Raw genomic sequence first — 18337 nt, forward strand, 5'->3', positions numbered from 1 at the left:
ACATGTCAAACATTTTCCTTCTCCCCTCTCCAGGCCACTGACAGGACTGCATGTCCTGGGGACATGTAAGTAGTCCTGAGCAATGGATTGTGAGTAGGATGCTTGATGCTGGTTCACTTCCAGGGCAGAACATTCAACTGCCAATGAGAAGCCCTTCGGAGTTCTCTTTTTGCCTCTATAAGGCAGTAGCAACATTCAAGATTGGTGGCTGGGCCAGGCGCGGTGGCTCATGCCTATAATCCCAGCACTTTGGGAGGCTGAGGTGGGTGGAGCACTTGAGGTAAGAGGTTTGAGACCAGTGTGACCAACATGGTGAAACTCCATCTCTACTAAAAATACAAAATTAGCTGGCCTGGTGGCACACACCTGTAATCCCAGCTATTTGGGAGGCTGAGGCAGGAGAATCGCTTGAACCTGGGAGGTGGAGGTTGCAGTGAGCCAAGATCGCACCACTGCACTCCAGCCTGGGCGACAAGAGTGAAACTCTGTCTCAAAAAGAAAAAAAAAGATGGTGGCTGTTAGGTCCCTAAACAACTAGCCCTCTGACAGCCCAAATAATGAATGAGAAATAGACTATAGTTTTTTTAAACAACTTCAATTTGGGAGTTGTTTGTTACCACAGCATAATTCAGCCTTCCCTGACGCACAGTCTTTCAATGATGCTCAAAATTTCTGATCCATAGTGATCACCTCTTCTTCTTTTTCAGGAGATACACACACACACACCACACACACACACACACAGAGGTATAGATACAGATAAAGATGGATTTATACACAAATGTAATTTTTTCTTGTCATTTCTTAGAGTTTGAGGTAGGAGAAAAACGATGGAACTGGTGTGCCCTGCAAGTCACCTTGATCCAATCTCTGTATATAAATTCTATTTTTTTTTTGAGATGGAGTCTCGGTGTGTTGCCCAGGCTGGAGTGCAGTGGTGCAATCTCGGCTCACTGCAACCTCCACCCCAGGTTCAAGCAATTCTCCTGTCTCAGCCTCCTGAATAGTTGGAATTACAAGTGTCTGCCACCATACCCAGCTAATTTTTGTATTTTTAGTAGAGGGTGGGTTTCACCATGTTGGCCAGGCTGGTCTGGAGCTCCTTACCTCAAGTGATCCACCCACCTCGGCCTCCCAAAGTGCTGGGATTGCAGGCGTGAGCCACCGTGCCCAGCCCTATAAATTATTTAAATACAAAAAATAAATAGAAATTGTAAAGAGCCTTTAGAGAAATCTCACAATTTGAATTTGGAAATATACAGAGAGAAAAGGTTTTTGTAGGAAAAAAGGCACAAATGATGTATTGCAGTATAAAAAGCAATGTGCTTTGTATGAACTTCCAAGACAGCATGGGAAGAATCTTCGCTGTAGCTCAGCGTTTCTCAGCCTTGAAACTATTGACATGTTTGGGCTGGAATTCTTTGTTGTGGGAGAGGGCTGTGCTGTGCATTGTATCATGCTTAGCTTCATCTCTGGCCTTTATGCACTACATGCCAGTAACACTGCCCCCACCCAGTTGCAACAACCAAAAATGTCTCCAGACATTGCTAAATACCCCCTGAAGGACAAAATCACTTTCATTTGAGAACCACTGCTCTAGCAATAATCATGTATAGACTTAAACCCTCTCTTACAGAATTGGGTCACATTTTTCATTCATAAGAGATTAGCTGTTTCATGTTTATGTACTGACACAAGTTTTGTTCCAATGCTATACAACTGTGTCCAAGACAAATCAGTCCAGGTTCTAATGTTTAGGTCAATGATATCTTACCACCTTTTATAGAATTAGTTCCAGGGCATGAATCTTGAGTTTGTAAGTATCCTTTTAAAAGACTTACACTTCATGAAAGCAAATTGAAAGGAATATGGTACTGACTTTATAGTAAGAAGGCCATTCTCTATATGCACATGCCAATCTCTCATCAAGACCTGAGTCAATTCCTTCACTCTTTGTATTTGAGCTGGCCTGTGATAACAGAAGGCTGGGTGTGGTGGCTCACACCTGTAATCCCAGCACTTTGGGAGGCCAAGGTGAGTAGATTGCTTGAGCTCAGGAGTTTTGAGACCCACCTGGGCAACATGGCAAAACCTTGTCTCTACAAAAAAAAAAAAAAAAAAAAATGAGCCAGGCGTGGTGGTGCACGTCTGTAGTCTCAGCTACTTGGGGGGCCAAGATAGGATTGCTTGAACCTGAGAGGCTGAGGCTGCAGTGAGCCAAGAGGTGCCAATGTACTACAGCCTGAGGGACAAAGTGAGACCCTGGCTCAAAAAGAAAGAAAGAAAAAAGAATACAACAGACGTGAGGCTAGCCTTTAATTTTTTATTTATTTATTAATTTAATTAATTAATTTATTTTCTGAGACAGAGTCTCACTCAGTCATCCAGGCTGGAGTGCAGTGGTGCGATCACGACTCACTGCAACCTCCGCTTCCCAGGCTCAGGTGATCCTCCCACCTCAGCCTCCTGAGTAGCTGGGACTACAGGTGTACACCACCATGCCTGGCTAATTTTTGTATTTGTATTTTTTTGTAGAGACGGGGTTTTGCTATGTTGTCCAGGCTGGTCTCAAACTCCTGGGCTCAAGTGATCCACCCACCTTGGCCTTCCAAAGTATGGGGATTATAGGCAGGAGCCCCCACAACCAGCTGAGGCTAGCCTTTAAGAGAACTGAGAGTTTCTACTTTTCTACTCTTGGAAGGCTCACCCTTGCGACTTTCCCTCTCAGAACTCAGCCACCATATTGTCAGAAGCCTGAGCCACATGGGCATGGAGAGACCATAGGTGGCCATTTCAGCTGACAGCCCAGCTGGGCTCCCAGCTGATGACTAGCATCAACTATCAGCCACGTAAATGAGCAGCCTTGAACATTCCAGACCATTCAAGCCCCCAAGTGACTGCAGCCCCAGTCAACATCACATGGACCATAAGAACCACTCAGCTGAAGCACATCAACCCACAAAATTGTGAGAGATAACATAATGGTTGTTGTTCCACACCACTAAATTTTGGAGTAGTTAGGCAGCAAGAGATAACCAAAACAAGGCCTCTGATTCAACTGCTGTTGATGACAGAGAACAGAGGGTCATATCTACATGTGTAATAGGCATAGAGCCTAAGCAGTAGCCCAGGAATAGTGAACAAAGAGGCCTGGGACACTGGCAAGCCTAGGACTGCAGATATCAGTGAAATCAAGTGACTAGATGTTCATGAGTAGCAAAGGCATTATAATGTGACTTGTTAAACAAGTTAGACATGTCTCCAGTCAAATATGATTCCCTAAAACATACAATTTTACATGCCCATCACTGTGGCAGATACTATAATACTGTGTCTAGTAGGTAAGCGACTGTGTGCTGGGACTGGGACAATATGGGACTTCACATGTATTCTTCTTCTTCTTCTTCTTTTTTGAGATGGAGTCTAGCTCTGTCACTCAGACTGGAGTACAGTGGTGTGTTCATAGCTTACTTGCAGCCTTGACCTCCAGGACTCAAACAATCCTCCCACCTCAGCCTCCTGAGTAGCTGGGACCACAGGCATATGTCACCATGCCCAGCTAATTTTGTTTATATTTTGTAGAGACGGGGTCTCACTATGTTGCCCAGGCTGATCTTGAACTCCAGAGCTCAAGCCATCCTCCTACCTCAGCCTCCCAAAGTGCTGGGATTACAGGCATGAGCCACTGTGCCCGGCCCACATACATTATTCTTAACCCTCACAAGAGTATAAAATGTAAGCATACTAGTCACTCCCTCATTCCCCTCTCCCTCTTTCCTTTCCTAGCTCCTTTCCTTCCCTCTTCTTTCCTTTTTGTTTTTCTTTATTTTATCAAGAAGAGTAGTTTTAAGTTTTTTTAAATCACAGCATACATTGTTAGATGAATAAAGCTTCCTATCATTACTTTGGAGCAAAAAATAGAATCCAGAGCTCTGTGTCTGTTTTTCTTCCAATTCTTCCTAATATGCTGAGAGATATTCAATAATACTTCTCATTTTCCTGGCTAGTTACAAACAACTTCAGCTTCTCATGCCTGTTGAAGGTTGAGTTAATATTTGAAAAGTGATATGCTGATTTACAGTCTAAAACTGTAGACTGTAAAACTGCAGCCAATTATCCTTTAACTCACCCTCTCCACCTTTTTGTTTTTGGTTTTTTTTTTGAGACAGGGTCTTGTCCTGTTGTCCAGGCTGGAGTGCAGTGGCGTAATTATGGCTCACTGCAACCTCTGCCTCTTGGGCTCAAGCAATCCTTCTAGCTCCCTCCAGAGTAGCTGGCACTATATGCACACACCACTCTGCCTGGCTAATTTTTGTATTTTTTTGTAGAGATGGGGTTTCTCCATGTTTCCCAGCCCGGTCTCAAACTCCCAGACTCAAGTGATCCACCCGCCTTAGCCTCCCAAAGAGCTGGGATTACAGGTATGAGCCACTGTGCCCGGCCTCATCTCCCCCTTTCTAACTCACCCTGAAAATGTTCCAAATTCAAAGTTAGGGAATTAGCTATGGGTTTTAAAGCAGAGAAAAAGCAATGGAAAATCATAGGGTGCCCTTCATATATACCAAAAAAGAAAAAACTCTAGAGGGGCAACGCAAATCATACTTTAGCAATTATCTGTTTCTTATTAGGATTTCTCTGTGCCTTTTTATAATAATATATTAATAATATTCATAACTATGACCAATAGTTCAATTAAAAAATACTTTAATTTTGAGAGTGCTCACAGTAAGAAAACTCTGAGGTCTTGTAATAAACAGCTATAAAAATGTTTCCTCTAAGATCTGATTAAAATTTGGATTATTGCTTTTGCTTTGGTAAATATATAACAACATTCTAATTTCTATTCCTTAAGTAATGATTTCTAGCACCACCCAGAATGTAATAGCTTCAACAGCTAATCTTTACATAGATAATTCTGACATGGAGAAATAAGTAGATATCTGCTCTTCCCTGAATAGATGATTTTTTTTTTTTTTTTTTTTTTGCGACAGAATCTTGCTCTGTCGCCCAGGCTGGAGTACAGTGGTGCAATCTCGGCTCACTGCAAGTTCTGCCTCCCGAGTTCATGCCATCTCCTGCCTCAGCCTCCCAAGTAGCTGGGACTACAGGTGCCCGCCACCATGCCTGGCTACTTATTTTATATTTTTAGTAGAGACAGGGTTTCACCATGTTGGCCAGACTGGTCGCGAACTCCTGACCTCAGGTGATCTGCCCACTTTGGCTTCCCAAAGTGCTGGGATTATAGGTGTGAGACACCAAGCTCGGCCATCACTTTGTATTTTAAGTTTACATATCGTATTTTCCCAACTAGACCATCAACTCCATGAGCACAGGAATCCTGTGTTCTCACTGATTTATATCACCCTCAGTCTGTAGCATGGTACAGAGAAGATAATTTTAAAAACAGTCTCATTCATTTCACTGATTAGACATCTAATAAACATGATATCTAATACAGTCTCACAAACATGGCTTTGCTTAAAGACACCCCAGATTAACAGGGATCCTTCATCATAAGATTAATTGTAAAAGACAACATAGGAACACCTTTCAAATACAAATCAAAGCACTTTGCAAATAAGAAGGCATCTGTTGACAAATATACATGACATTCACAATGAAGAGATTATGTAAGAACAGGATTCGATAATTTGCCTAAAATTATATCCAAAGTTAGCAGAAAATATATATTTTCATAGCAATGCTAAGAAGTAATTCTATATATACTTTTGGTCAGTGTTAATCCAAATAACTTCTCTGTAAGAGGCCTGTCCCAGGAAAGGTCACTTTTTTGCCTCGTACTGAATAACATAAAGAAGTGGAAGTCTTAGACTCCTGAAAAGAACTCAAGAAAGTGAATCCAGAAACCAACCCCAGTAGCAGCACTAGTTATAACAGCAGCGGTTGTAATGACAGCTAGCCTTTGCTAAGTATACTCAGCTCCAGGTGTCTCACTCGATCCTCATGACAGCCTACGAAGCAGATAGTGTTATGTGCTCATCTTATAGATGAGGAAACTAAGTAAAAGTGAAGTACAGTCACTTGCTCAAGGTCAGAAAGCTAGCAGGTTTAGCTAGCTATAGAATCAACATCAAAACTCAGATCAGTCAGGCTCCAAAACAAACAAATGAACAAACAGAAAATGCAGAATGTAATTTTTTTTTTTTTTTTTAATTTAAGTGAGGGAACATCTAAAACCAGAGAGAAAGGGGCCTGGCATGGTGTAATCTCACCCCTGCAATTCCAGCACTTTGGGAGGCCAATGTGGGCAGATCACCTGAAGTCAGGAGTTCAAGACCAGCCTGGCCAACATGGTGAAACCCTGTCTCTACTAAAAATATGAAAAAATTAGCCAGGCATGGTGGCGTGTACCTATAATCCCATCTACTCAGGAGGATGAGGCAGGAGAATCACTTGAACCAGGGACGAAGGTTACAGTGAGCCGAGATCGTGTCACTGCACTTCAGCCTGGGCAACAAGAGCAAAAGAGAAAAAAAAAAAAAAATACCAGAGAGAAAGGAACACAATGATCAAATAAATAACACTGAGACAACTGGCTTCCATTTGGAAAACAATAAAGCGATCATCTTGTTTCATACTTTACCCTAAAATAAAGACTTCAAAGTTGAAAATTAAACTTTTAAAAATACTAAGAGGTAGAGGTGCCTATTTATATAATCTTGGAAAGCAAGAATTATTTTCCTAATATTATGCTAAAGCAGAAGCATTGATTGATAAACCTGACTATATAGGAATCTAAAATCTCTATACATCAAAAAAACCTACAATGTGAGCCACTGTGCCCAGCCTAATGTGGAATTTTAAAAGGTAAGTTGCAGAACAGCATGTTTTTATTACAGGTTTTTTGTTGTTAAAATCTATGCATAAACAAATGTACTAAAATACATAAATTTACATGTACATATTTATCCACACTAAAATAAATTTATGGGTATATCAAAAAAGAATACACACAGACCTCCAAAGAGCAAAAATAATTCCGAGGGAAAAAAAAAGTTGGAGGACTAACACTTCCTGATTTCAAAACATAGCTACAGTAATCAAAACAGGGGGCACTGTCATAAAGACAGACGTGTGGACCAGTGAAATAGGACAAAGACCCAGAAATAAACCCTCATGTATATGCTCAAATGATCTTTGACAAGGACGCCAAGACTACTAAATAAGGAAAAGAGGGTCTCTCCAACAAATGGTGAGGGGAAAACTGCATATCCACATGCAAAAGAACAAAGTCAAGGCCAGGCGTGGTGGCTCACGCCTGTAATCTCAGCACTTTGGGAGGCCGAGGCGGGCAGATCACTTGACATTGGGAGTTCGAGACCAGTCTGGCCAACATGGTGAAACCCCATCTCTACTAAAAATACAAAAAATCAGCCAGGCATGTTGGCACACGCCAGTAGTCCCAGCTACTTGGGAGGCTGAGGCACATGAATCTCTTGAAACCGGGAGCCAGAAGCTACAGTGAACCCAGATCATGCCACTGCACTCTAGCCTGGGCAACAGACCAAAGAAAGACTCTTTAATTACAAAAAATAAGAAATAAAAAAATAAATAAAACTCCTAGAAGAAAGCACAGAGGAAAAGCTTCATGACATTGGACTTGGCAATGATTTCTTGGATATGACACCGAAAGTACAGGAAACAAAAGCAAAAATGGGCAAATAGTACAATATCAAACTCAAAAACTTTTGCGCATCAAAGGACACAACCAACAGAGTGAAAAGGCAATCTACAAAAAGGGAGAAAATATTTGCAAATCACCTATCTGATAAGAAGTTCATATCTAGAATACACAAAGAACTCCTACAACTCAGTAACAAAAAAAAAACCCAATTTTAAAAATAGGCAAAGGATTTCAACAGATGTTTCTTCAAAGATGGTATGCAAATGCCCAATGAACAGGTGGAAAATATGTTCAATGTTACCAACCATCAGAAAAATGCAAGTCAAAACCACAGAGAGATATCATCTCATACCCATTAGGATGGTCACTATCAAAAAAGTAGAAAATAACAAGTGTTGGCAAGGATGTGGAGAAACTGAATTGTGTATTGACTTGTAAAAGTGAACTGTATTTTTTTTTTTGAGAGTCGACTTTTGAGAGTTCTTTACATATTGTAGAAACTAGTTCTTTGTCAGGTATGGGATTTGCAAATATTTTCTCCCAGTCTGTGGCCTGTCTTTTCATTCTCTTCACATGGGCTTTTGCAAAGCAAAAGTTTTAAATTTTTATGAGGTCCAATTTATCAATGTTTGGCTATTTTTTGATTCTATCATTTATATTTCCTTTTTCTTTTCTTTTTTTTTTTTTTTTTTTGAGACAGGGTCTTGCTCTGTAGTCCAGCCTGGAGGGCAGTGGTGTAATTACGGCTCACTGCAGCCTCCACCTCCAGGACAATAGTGATTCCCCCAGCTCAGTCCCCCAAGTAGCTGGGACTACATGAGCGCACCACCACATCCAGCTAATTTTTGTATTTTTTGTAGAGACGAGGTTTTGCCATGTTACCCAGGCTTGTCTTGAACTCCTGGGCTCAGGTGATCTACCTGCCTTGGACTCCCAGACCGCTAGGATTACAGGTGGGAGCCACTGCGCCCAGCTGACTGGCTTCTTTTTGTAACTTTTATTTATTTGCTAAGATTTTCTGTTTTTTCATTGTTTCAAGAGAACTTATAATTGATTGTTAAGGCATCTTTATAATGGCTGCTTTAAAATCCTTGTCAAATAAGGTATTTCTCTGTTGCCCAAGATGGAGTATAGTGGCACAATCATAGCCCACTGCAACTTTGAACTCCTGGGCTTCAGCGATCCTCTTGTCTCAGCCTCCCAAGTAGCTAGGACTAAAAGTGGGTGCCACCCTGCCTGGCAAATTTTTTTTATTTTTTGAAGAGACAGGGTCTTACTATATCTTCTAACGTGGTCTCAAACTCCTGGCCTCAAGTGATCCACCCGTCTCAGCCTCCCAAAGTGCTAGGAGTACAGGCGTGAGCCACTGCGCCCAGCTGTGACTGTCTTTTTTTCATTCAAGTTGTAATATTTTGGTTCTTAGTATGACAAGTGATCTTTGGTTGTATCTAAACATTTCGTCTATTACATTTAGAGAATTTTGGTCCTATTGAAATCCTTTATTTTGGCCAGGTGTGGTGGCTCATGCTTGTAATCCCAGCACTTTGGGAGGCCAAGGTGGGTGAATCACCTGAGGTCAGGAGTTCAAGACCAGCCTGGCCAACAGGGTGAAACCTCGTCTCCACTAAAAATACAAAAAACAGCCAGGCATGGTGGCAGTGCCTGTAATCCCAGCTTCTTGGGAGGCTGAGGCAGGAGAATAGCTTGAACCCAGGAAGTGGAGTTTGCAGCGAGCTGCGATCGCGCCCTTGCACTCCAGCCTTGGTGACAGAGTGAGACTCCATCTCAAAAAAAAAAAAAAAAGAAAGAAATCATTTATTTTAGCATGCAGGTCCTGGCCTACTTTTGTGATTGTGATTTCAATGTAAGTTTAATTTTCAGTGTTTTTGCTGCTTTTTTTGGTCTGTTTGATTTATCTGAAACTGCTGAGGTTTCCACAGGCCCCTGCTGGTGCTGCCTGAAGGAATGGAAGATGTATCCCCAAGCCTCATCCTTAGGGTATGGGAATCTCTTGAGGAAGAAGGAAGTTTCAGGCTCCCTGGGAGGAGGAAGGTCCCTGGGTTGGGCTGTCTGATGTAGTGGGATCCCCTCTGCCAGTGCCCCCACAGCTCCCCAATGAATGTAGGCAGGCGAGGGAGGCTCTGGCCCAGGGGAACAAAGAGGCTTCCCAGGCCAGATCATTTGTTGAACTGGCAGAATCCTCCCACATGTATGTGCTTGCCACAGAGCTATCACTCAGCAGGGGAAGGAAGTCCCAGGCCCTCTGAAGGTGAGCACTTCCTCTGGCTACTTAGTGGTCTCCTATTAATCTCCCCCTCCCGGGGGCTGGGCTTTCCTGGTCATGTTGGATAGACAACCTGTCAGTCCTGGGGAGAAGGTACTGGGCCACCTTCTTGTTGCTAGGTTGCAGGTTAGGATGCACCGGGTCTGGGTCACCTTCATCAGTTGTGTAGGAGGACAGAAGACACTCAGACACCATATTGTTCCTCCAGTCCTGGGACCCCAAACCAATTCACCTTCTTACTAAATCTCCAAGTTCTCCTTTGGTTGCCTCTTGCATTTCCAGGGTTCATAGTTGCTTGGCATGGAAGAACAAGGAGAAATAGTTCTATGCCATCTTATTAGTTAACAAGTCCCAAAATTTTTTTTTTTTTTTTTCAATTTTGTGATTACCCTTTTTTTCTTCTTTTTTCTTTTTCTTTTTTTTTTTTTTTGAGATCAAATTTTGCTCTTGTCACCCAGGCTGGAATGCAATGGTATAATCTCAGCTCACTGCAACCTCCACCTCCTGGGTTCAAGCGATTCTCCTGCCTCAGCCTCCCTAGTAGCTGGGATTATAGGTGCCCACCACCACGCCCAGATAGTTTTTGTATTTTTAGTAGAGATGGGGTTTCACCATGTTGGACAGGCCGGTCTTGAACTCTTGACCTTCGGTGATCTGCCCAGCTTGGCCTCCCAAAGTCTTGAGATTACAGGTATGAGCCACTGCACCTGGTCAATTATCCTTAAATGGTACTATAATTTCATCAAAAAAAAGTAAAATTTAAATCCTTTGGTCTTTGCCAAAAAGAAAAAAAAAGCACAAAGTTTATTGGCAAATGTATAAAGAAAAATCAGACATCTTTTTTTTTTCTTTTTCTTTTTTTTTTGAAACAGTCTCACTCTGTCTCCCAGGCTGGAGGGCAGCGCCTCAATCTCGGCTCACTGCAACATTCGCCTCCCGAGTTCAAGTGAATCTCATGCCTCAGCCTCCAAGTAGCTGGGATTACAGGTGCGTGCCACTATGCCCAGCTATTTTTTTTTTTTTTTTTTTTGTATTTTTAGTAGAGACAGGGTTTTTACCATGTTGACCAATCTGGTCTCAAACTCCTGACCTCAAGTGATCCACCTGCCTCAGCCTCCCAAAGTGCTGGGATTACAGGCGTGAGCCACTGAGCCTAACCAAAAAATTAGACATCACTATTCATGTGTGTATGTTAGCCTGAAATCAACCCAGCTGGATAAATGAAAAAAGATCTCAAATTATGTAATGCATGTGCAGTGAATACACCTAACAGTGGTGACCTTAAGAGAAATTACCTTCTTGGATTTCAGTTGAGTAAAATAATCTCTGAGAACTTTTAATAGCTCAAGTAGGCACAGAACTCTGCAAAGAATAAATGAGAAAGGTTTAACACAAATCTGGTATGTTTAAATTCTTTTTCTCAGTAAGGCGCAGGAAAGTATAAAAGGTAGCCACCAGAGGGCAGTAGACTCAAACACTGCCTGATCCAAGAAATTGCCAGGCACCACCTCCAGGCCTAGGCTCAGAGCAGCTCTCTGTGTATTATTGGCTAAAAACATGCAATATTATTTTAACCAATTTTTTCTCAAACTCTACTTCTAAAATGGTGTTGGTCCGTGGGTCATTTCCTCATCTTATTTAAACTGCATTTAACAATCCCTAATATTTTCCAAGAGTTCTTTGTAAAAGAAAATTCTGGACAAAACAACTACTGAATATATTACGAAGAAATAGGGGTATATCCATTTGCTTGTTTTTTATAATTTATGTATTTAAATTATTTAATTTATTAAATAATATTATTTTTAATTTATTAAATAATTATTATTTTTAATTTATTAAATTATTTATTTTGTAATTATAATAATTTATTAAGTAAATTATTATTATTTATTTAAATTTGCCCCTCAATTGTATTATTTTTAAGAAGGAAAAAACCTCACATGCTTAAAATACAGAATACAGTTTTCTTAAGAAAATAGCTTTGAAAGCAATTTAGGGGTATCCTTAAAGCCGTAATTCCATGCATGGTTATTATAGAAATATTTGCTAGAAAAAGAAACAACTTCACTAGGAACATGCTTTTTTCAAGATGGGGAAACGTAGGAATAATATTCTATTCTCAGCACCATTATATCTCCTTACAGTTGTTCTTTTCTCTACTGTTTTCTTTTCAAGGAAAAAAAAGCCAGGGGCTTTTAAGAGAGACTAGTTGACTTTCCAATCAAGAGTTAAACAAATCTGCAGTGCTTATATAATAATATATGCTTTTAAACTTAGAAATGTTATCATATTATCCTACACAGATCACACACGGCTTTAAATTTTATGATAATGTTACAAATGGATGAGCAAGGCACTGTGATAAATACTTGATCTCCATTTTTAAACCGTATCTAGTTTCACTTATATGTGTTTTTCATGTATTCATTCACCAGCCTTTACTGAGCACCTACCATATGCTAGACACTGACCGATCCTTATTCTCTATTCACACCAGGGTCTGGGTGTAGCAGGCAGCTCCTGCAGGCAGAGGGCAAAACCTGAACCTGGCCAGTCAAACATGGGGGACCCAGGAATTCACATAAAAGCCTTTATCCTTAAAAGTTATGTTCTAATAAACTGGGTGTTTGTAACTTCAAGCATGTTACCAAAAGCCAACTATCAAAAACTCCAGGGAGCTAAAAGGTTGGCCAAGGGCAGCCACTCAGCTGACAAACAGCAACTTCAGGGCAAAGAGCCAAGAATAAGAAGAGTTCTGGCACCAGATGAGAAAACTTCTGGGTAGAAAAGGTGATCAAGGGCTTCATTTATTCCAGCAAAGAGAGTTAAAATTCCTGACTTGTTTTCTTCCCTGGGTTTTCACATAAGAAGTTGTATCCTACCTGGTGTGAGAAATTTAACTGAGAAGGCGATGCCTTTGTGGGGACCAAGGCCCTTGGCCCCTGAAGGTTTGTTGAAAATCACTGACATGAGGCAGATTGATTGATGGGAGAAAGGCATACAAATTTATTTAATGTGTACACACCGAAGGCTTCAGAATGAAAACCCAAAGACACAGGGGAAATTGTCCATTTTTATGCTTAGGTTCAATAAACTATGGACTTTGTTGTAGATATATGATTTTCATATTTCTATAACAGCAGAAATAGCAGTGTGGCCAGCAGGCACACATGAGAGGATCCTGCCAATTCAACAAATGATCTGGCCTACGAAGCCTCTTTGTCTTCCCGGGCCAGAGATTCCCCTCCCCTGCCCACATTCACTGGGGCAGCTGGGGGCACTGGCAAAGGCAACCCCACTACATCAAAGTATAGAAATATGATTGAACACAAAAGGAAAGATCTGATGTTAATAGATTCAGTGGGGAGCCCAGCAAGGCCTGTCTGTCCAGATTCTTCCTGGCCTCTCTGAGCAGCACTCCTTCCTTCGGGGTGTGGGTCAGGACCTTCTCTGAAATGGGGGTCTTATGGCCTAGAGTCAAACAAGGCAGGTCAGATAATTTTTCTTTCTTTTTTTTTTTTTAATTTAAAAAAGATGAGATCTCATTCTGTCACCCAGGTTAAAGTGCAGTGGCACGACTGTAGCTTACTGTAGCCCCAACCTCCTGGGCTCAAGCAATCCTCCCACCTCAGCCTCCTAAGTACCTGGGACTGCAGGTGCATGCTACCATGCCCAGTTAATTTATTTTATTTGTAGAGACGGGGTCTTGCTATGTTGGCTAGGCTGGTTTCGAACTCCTGGCTTCAAGCAAACCTCCCGTCTCAGCTTCCCAAAGTGCTGGGATCACAAGGGTGAGCCACTGCACCCAGCCAGATAATTTCTTTACGGCAAAGTTTTACCCAGAAATGCAGAGGAAAAATCAGAGTAACATTTTTAGGTTCTATGGCTGGCTTTGGAGAAAGGGGATTCTGGTTTCTATGACCTGCCTTGGGGAAGAGGAGTTCTAGCTTCTATGTCTGGCCTTGGGTAGAGAATGAGACTGAGATACAAGAGGGCAGATAAAGGTCAAAGAAAAACTTTTGCTTCTGAGGCTGTGGCAGAGATCTTCGTTTTGGGACATTGCTTTCTGAGCCCCAACACCTTCTCTCCAATTAGTGCACAGGTAGTTCAAGCTTCTTCCACAACAGGAAGACGGGAAAAATGGAAGGGAGAGCTCAGTGGACAGTGGACACAATGGTGGTCCAAGGGACCAGGAGTCACAGTCATCCTGACAGGGTACTGATATCGGCCAGCTTGAAGATACTGAGTTAGTAGAAAGATGCTAGCGCAGACTTAAAGAAGTAACTGCAAATATTTAAAGCTTCATTCCTTTTTTTTTATTTTATTGAGACAGAGTCTCGCTCTGTTGCCCAGGCTGGAGTGCAGTGGCACGATCTTGGCTTGCTGCAACCTCTGTCTCCCAGGTTTAAGCAATTCTCCTGTCTTAGCCTCCTGAGTAGCTGAGACTATTGGCATGCACCACCACGTCCGGCTAATTTTTGTATTTTTACTAGAGATGGGGTTTCACAGAGTTGGCCAGGCTGGTCTCAAACTCCTGACCTCAGGTGATCCGCCCACTTCAGCCTCCCAAAGTGCTGGGATTACAGGTGTGAGACACTGCGCCCGGCCTAAAGCTTAATTCTTAATGCATAGTATGTAATCATACCTAGATGTTTGCATTTCTTTAAAGTTCTGCCTTTGCAATCAACCTGACCCAGGTTTGAGTCTCAGCTTTCCACCAATCTGTGGGTAACATTAATATGAAACGAGCCTCTCTGAAGCTCTGTTTCCTCATGGGTAACAAGGAGATCATAATAGGATTTACTTATTGGGTGTGGCTGTGAGAATCCAAAGAACAACATACGTAAAATGCACAGCACAGTGCCTGAAATGTAAGTGCACAACAAATGGAAAACCATCCCTCTTTTGGTCTTCCCTTGTGTAGAGTCTTTATCTTATAAATATACAACAGTGAATGAAACTAGAGACGGTGTCTGTTTGAAATGGGGGTCTTATGACCTACAGTCTTTGGGATTGACTATTGCAATCCAGTTGTTTCCTTGTATTTCAAAAAGACACAGCTGAGTAAAAAGTCAGCCGAATGCTTACTTGAAAAAGCCCTTGAGGGGAGCTATCAGGCCAGAACATGAGGTCACACTGCTGTGCACCCGGACTTGGCAGATAAGTGCCCTGGAGGTGTGGCTTGAGACAGTAACATGGCCAGTTTTTCAACTCAGTTGGGATATCTTTTTAAAACTGTGACTGCAGGCAAAGTACACAGAAGTAAATGAGCCTTGTCCCCCATAGCAAGTGCCCTTGAAACTTAAAAGTGAGGAACAACGAGAGATGTCACAGGTGGCAGATAACATTCTTGAGCTTTTAAAAATAATTCTATTATTATCCTCTCCAATGACTATTTAATGTGATACATAATTTAGCAGTATATATTGAAAGTTATAGAGAACTATACTTTTTTATTTTTAAAGAAGGGATAGAGAAGTTACAGTTAGAAAAGTCTGCACAGAGGGTCACCCAGAAAATAGGAGTTGCCAGGTTACTACACAATCTTGGGTGATTTTCTTCATTATCCTGGGATTCAACTTCCCCATGTGGAAAATGAGAGGATTAGCTGAGCTCAGCGGTTTTCTTTCTTTCTTTTTTTTTTCTACTTTTTTTTTGGACAGTCTCGCTTTGTTGCCCAGGCTGGAGTGCCCCTGGTGCCATCTCGGCTCACTGCAACCTCCGCCTCCTGGGTTCAAGCGAGTCTCCTGCTTCAGCCTCCTGAGTAGCTGGAATTACAGGCTCACAACACCACATCTGGCCATTTTTTTATATTTTTAGTAGAGATGGGGTTTTGCCATGTTAATCAGGCTGGTCTCGAACTCCTGGCCTCAAGTGATCCACCTGCCTCGGCCTCCCAAAGTGCTGGGATTACAGGTGTGAGCCACCGCACCCGGCCATTCAGTGGTTTTCGAACTCCTCCTGATCCTGGCACCCTTTCTTTGGATGAATACTTGCCTGGATGCATAAGGTAGAGCATCCAGGGCCCCACAAGCTCATGACCCCACTTGATCTCAAACTTGTAGTTCCTAAAGAGCTGTGTGGAACCACTAGCTCATACTGTAACCTTCTCTAACTCTTACTATTAGTCATATACGCTTATGGTTTATCCTTCACACCCCAGGCCATACAATTAAAATTCACTGCTGCCTTCTAACAGCAGCATGCAAAGAGCTCAAAATCTGATTTTGGAGCTGAAAATTCAGTCTAGATAGCTGAATCTGCATAACTCAATCTAGGAGGCTGGGCTTGGTGGCTCTCGCCTATAATCCCAGCACTTTGGGAGGCCAACGCAGGTGGATCAACTGGGGTCAGGGGTTTGAGACCAGCCTGGCCAACATGATAAAACTTTGCCTCTATTAAAAATACAAAAATTCAAGGAATAATTGAAAGAGCTCACCTATCCTTAAAAACCACCATTGAAAAAATAAAACTAGCCGGGCGAGGTGGCGGCGCCTGTAGTCCCAGCTACTCGGGAGGCTGAGGCAGGAGAATGGCGTGAACCCGGGAGGCGGAGCTTGCAGTGAGCGAGATCCGGCCACAGCACTCCAGCCTGGGTGACAGCGCGAGACTCCGTCTCAAAAAAAAAAAAAAAAAAAAAGAAAAAGAAAAAAAGGGAGAATGGTACCCTACTAAGGGCACCCCTAGAAACATTCTTAATCCCACTCTTTATTTTGAATTTTTTTTTTTTTTTTTTTTGAGACGGAGTCTCGCTCTGTCGCCCAGGCTGGAGTGCAGTGGCGGATCTCAGCTCACTGCAAGCTCCGCCTCCCGGGTTTACGCCATTCCTGCCTCAGCCTCCCGAGTAGCTGGGACTACAAGCGCCCGCCACCTCGCCCGGCTAGTTTTTTTGTATTTTTTTTAGTAGAGACGGGGTTTCACCGTGTTAGCCAGGATGGTCTCGATCTCCTGACCTCGTGATCCGCCCGTCTCGGCCTCCAAAGTGCTGGGATTACAGGCTTGAGCCACCGCGCCGGCCATTTTGAATTTTTAAATTTAGATGATCTGAACAAATCAGCAGCTGATCGATTTTGGCATTCTGATTCCAAAAAACAATTTGCCATGTTAAGTGGAAAGACCCATTAGACAACACATGGCATGGTCCAGACCCAGTGTTAATCTGGGGAAGAGGCTCAGTTTGTGTTTTTTCCCAAACTCATGATGCAGCCAGATGGTGCCAGAGCGACTGGTAAGACAGGTACCTAACAATAGTCAATCCAGGGAGTAACTCTCTCCTGAGAGTACCCTCTCCTTCTATTACAGAGATGAACTCCAACTACAGGCCCCTGGGACCTTAGTGCTGACTTGCCAAGTATTCCAGGTTCATACCGGTTTCGGTAATCTATGTGAGGCCCTTACATATACAACAACGGCACGGTAAGCCCTGTGATTGTTATGGGGGATATGTGACCTCCCCTCCAAATAAATACCTCTCAACTGTGTCCTGCTCCGCTCACACAGCATACCTGCCTAGTGACTCCCTCAAATGGAGGTGTGTGTCAACCCCTAGAATATCTAGCAGAGGGGGCGCTACAACTTGCCCTTGCGACACATTTAAGGCTACCATGCACAGCTCCTGCTACACCACTTATCAAGAATGCACCTCTGACAATAAGACATACTATACTGCTATCTTAGCTACAACTAGAAACCCCACTATAGGGGCCAGTAATGTCCCTACAGTTTTGGGAAATAACCATAACCTTGAAGTGGCTGGCTGCATTGGTACAATAGGCCAGACTGTCTGCTGGAATACTCATCCCCCTCTCCATACCTCTGACGGAGGGGGCCCACAAGATAGGGTCCAGGAAATTATGGTGCACAAAAAACTTGAAGAGTTGCAAAAATCTCTATATCCAGAAATTCGCTACCACCTTTGGCTCTGCCCAAAATCCGAGGGAAAGAAAAAATTGATCCCCAGACTTTTGACCTCCTCACTGCTACTCATAATCTGCTCAATAATTCCAACTCTAGTCTAGCCAATGACTGCTGGCTATGTTTACCGTTAGGAGATCCCGTTCCTCTTGCCATACCCAGCAATGACTTAAACTATACATCCAATATTTCCTGCACCATAATTCCTCTCCTTCAAGTGCAGCCTCTAGAATTTTCTAACTCCCCTTGCTTCTACTCCCCCCCCTCTTTCCTCAATAACACCTACGACATTGATGTAGGAATTGTTGAATTCAATAATTGTTCTATCACAACAAATATTTCCCAATCGCTGTGTGCCCCAAACAGTTCAGTTTTATATGTGGCAATAATAGAGCGTATACCTATTTGCCTGTCAACTGGACAGGACGCTGTGTCTTAGCCACTCTTCTGCCAGATGCAGACATTATCCCTGGAGATGAGCCTGCACCTAT

General features: G+C 42.5%; 1 protein-coding gene across 19 annotated transcripts in view; it reads right to left on the bottom strand.

The window, feature by feature from the left end:
- The window catches only part of SHLD1 (shieldin complex subunit 1), a 123870-nt gene that overhangs the window by 69303 nt on the left and 36230 nt on the right, over positions 1-18337 (bottom strand). For 2 of the 19 annotated variants that reach the window (XM_033185691.1, XM_033185692.1), the window contains exon 3: positions 11225-11291. The exons of 15 other annotated variants lie outside the window; for them this stretch is intronic. In XM_033185691.1, the coding sequence (XP_033041582.1) occupies positions 11266-11291 (26 nt within the window). In that variant the 3' untranslated portion in view covers positions 11225-11265. Of the gene's footprint in view, positions 1-11224; positions 11292-11838; positions 13404-18337 lie in introns of those variants that run through there. 2 more of the 19 variants (XR_004431151.1, XM_033185688.1) reach the window with 2 other exon arrangements.

This window comes from Trachypithecus francoisi, unplaced genomic scaffold, assembly GCF_009764315.1.
Source record: "Trachypithecus francoisi isolate TF-2019V2 unplaced genomic scaffold, Tfra_2.0 Lachesis_group21, whole genome shotgun sequence".
Lineage (NCBI taxonomy): Eukaryota > Metazoa > Chordata > Mammalia > Primates > Cercopithecidae > Trachypithecus > Trachypithecus francoisi.